Below are 2500 nucleotides of genomic sequence, written 5' to 3' on the forward strand. Positions count from 1 at the left end.
GCGAGGGTACTGCGTCAGGGGGGCACTGAGAGGCTAGGAGGAGGGGAGCTCTCACTCACCTGGATGTTAGTCAGCAGAGTCTCTATCGAGGACAGGCCGTCGGGGAAGAGGAAGGGGGAGGGGAATCCGGGCGGCAGAGCCTGGCTGGCCAGCGACAGCCTCTCGTAGCTGTCCCTCGCTGTTGGCGTGCACAGGGGGTTTTCTTCTGGTGGGGAAGAGATGGAGGAAATGACAGAGAGAGGATGACAGAAAGAGAAAAGAGAAAGAGAGAAACAAATGGAGAGAAACAAAAGAAAAACCCACGTTAAAAAAACGCCTTTAACCCAGCAGTGTCCACAAGCCAAAAAGACAAACGTTTTGACGTTCTTTGTGTCACATGTAAAAAAATATGTGGCAGCATTTGGTCCAGTTTGTGATTGTACACACATTGTTTGTGAGAAAAATTACATTTGCATGTAGTGTGAGCCTGGCCAATCAGGCGGGAATGATTGATGGCGTGCTCTTCCTTTGTCAGGGTAATCCTTCTTTATTGATGCTACTGTATGCAGACTTCTCCCCTATCCCCTAGAGACTCTCCCCATAGCCTACATGAGAGGAATGAACAATTGTTGAACGTCGGGGTATAAGAACTCCTCTTCAACCCCCCCCGCTCCTCCTCCCCCTCCTCTGTTTCATGTGTATTCCTTTTAAATATGTCCTCGGTCATTTGTTATCTGCATCGTTCAGGGCAGGGAAATGTGGACAGTGGTGCCCCGCCCTGTCCCCCATATGGCCATACTGTCTGCTCTCACATACATACACGTACGGCACAATCAAGCAGATGTGTGCAGATTCAGCGGTCTAGATTAGCCTGGGCGCTGGCCTCCCCAACAAAGGCCATATGGTACCATGATGGCAGAGGCGCCATTTACAACATTTCAATGTTACAACCACTCCCACTCCCACCCCACCTCCCCAACCCCAACCTAAGAAACAGCCTAGGCAAGGACTGAGGCTTTGACCTGGCCTGATAAAGCACAGAGGGTCATCCTGGGCAAATGCATTTCAGTCATTCCCAGAAAACCCTGGCCCCTTCCGATGAAAAAAAAAAAAAGAAAAGAGAAACTGTGAGTGTGGTTTGGAGCTTCGGTGCACTCCAGGGTTGAGTTGATGCTAGGGGAAAGCGGAGGAAGCCTGAGGCTGCTGGTAGTGAGGCAACTATGGGCTGACAAGTACCCACAAGCACACAACACCACGAGGGTTTGAGCCAAAGGAGAGAAATGGTGAAATAGAAATGAATATAAACATAGGGGGGTGTTTTTTCCCCCACTCCCCTATAACACAAGGGTCTGAATGACAATGAGGAGACTAGATGCACAGTACTTCACTACTGGAGCACCTTGACATGCAAACTCAATTGAAGCACTACAGCCTCCCTCTCTGACTAGAAACCCCATTCACCTGCATGTTTCCATCTCCCTCTATGCTTATATCCCCATGTGTGAGGATGGTACTGGATCCTCTATGCTTATATCCCCATGTGTGAGGATGGTACTGGATCCTCTATGCTTATATCCCCATGTGTGAGGATGGTACTGGATCCTCTATGCTTATATCCCCATGTGTGAGGATGGTACTGGATCCCCTCTCTGTCCTCCGTCTGTTTCCCCCTCCCGCCATGTCTCCAGACCTCATGGCAGGTTCAAACAACATCATAAGGCAGGGGAGAGGAGAGGAGCTTCATAGCAAACCCTAAACAGATGTCCTGCCAGAACCCAAGATGCAGTGCAGGCCTACAACCAATCCCCCCCCCCCCACACACACACACACACAAACATACTCTCAAAGTGCACCCCTCCCAATCTTCATCCATCCCCATCCAGAGGACTGACTCCTCAAGCAGGCTTTGAGAGGGAGTCTGTTGGCCTGCCTATGATATGACATCATCTACCATATATCTCACTGGCAGGAGGACATCTGCAGGGCAGTCCCAATGCCTGCCGTAATTCCGCACACATCACGAGGAAACTCTAACACACACACACACACACACACACACACACACACACATGCACACACACACACAGAGTGTGGTGACGATATCGGAATGCAATCATGCAGGCCTGACATGCTGCTCAAAAATGAGGAAGGCATATGAGTATAAAAGCATTTAGTAAGCTACAAATTGATATGCTTCACAAGGGGAGCAGAGAAGGAGAGAGGGAGGGAGTCTGGGAACGGCGAGACTAGCACATGTCGAAGATGCACACAGCCGATTCCTACAAGCGTCAATTGCTTCATCTTTTTCTTCTCCTTGCTAATTATTCCCTCCTTTTCTTTGTTTTCTCTTTTCAATCCTGTCATCTTTTTGGGGGACATTTTGTGTGTCTGTGCGGCATTATCTCAAATCCCTGCTCATTCAGAATTAATATGTGTTTATATGGGCGCCTAAATCATGCACAAACACAGCCGCCACTGAAGGAGGCCCTTTCCCTCCCATCAATATTCACTAGTGCCAGCC

General features: G+C 49.3%; 1 protein-coding gene across 2 annotated transcripts in view; it reads right to left on the reverse strand.

Moving 5' to 3' along the window:
• The window catches only part of dachd (dachshund d), a 118538-nt gene that overhangs the window by 13834 nt on the left and 102204 nt on the right, over positions 1–2500 (reverse strand). For both annotated transcript variants that reach the window (XM_076263399.1, XM_076263398.1), the window contains one exon: positions 60–202. In XM_076263399.1, coding sequence (XP_076119514.1) covers positions 60–202 — 143 coding nt within the window. The remainder of the gene's footprint in view (positions 1–59; positions 203–2500) is intronic.

The sequence above is a fragment of the Alosa pseudoharengus genome, unplaced genomic scaffold, assembly GCF_046254945.1.
Source record: "Alosa pseudoharengus isolate Yale_2024_CS ecotype anadromous, Long Island Sound unplaced genomic scaffold, YU_APseudo_1.1 YU_APseudo_1.1_scf_3, whole genome shotgun sequence".
NCBI classification, from domain to species: domain Eukaryota; kingdom Metazoa; phylum Chordata; class Actinopteri; order Clupeiformes; family Clupeidae; genus Alosa; species Alosa pseudoharengus.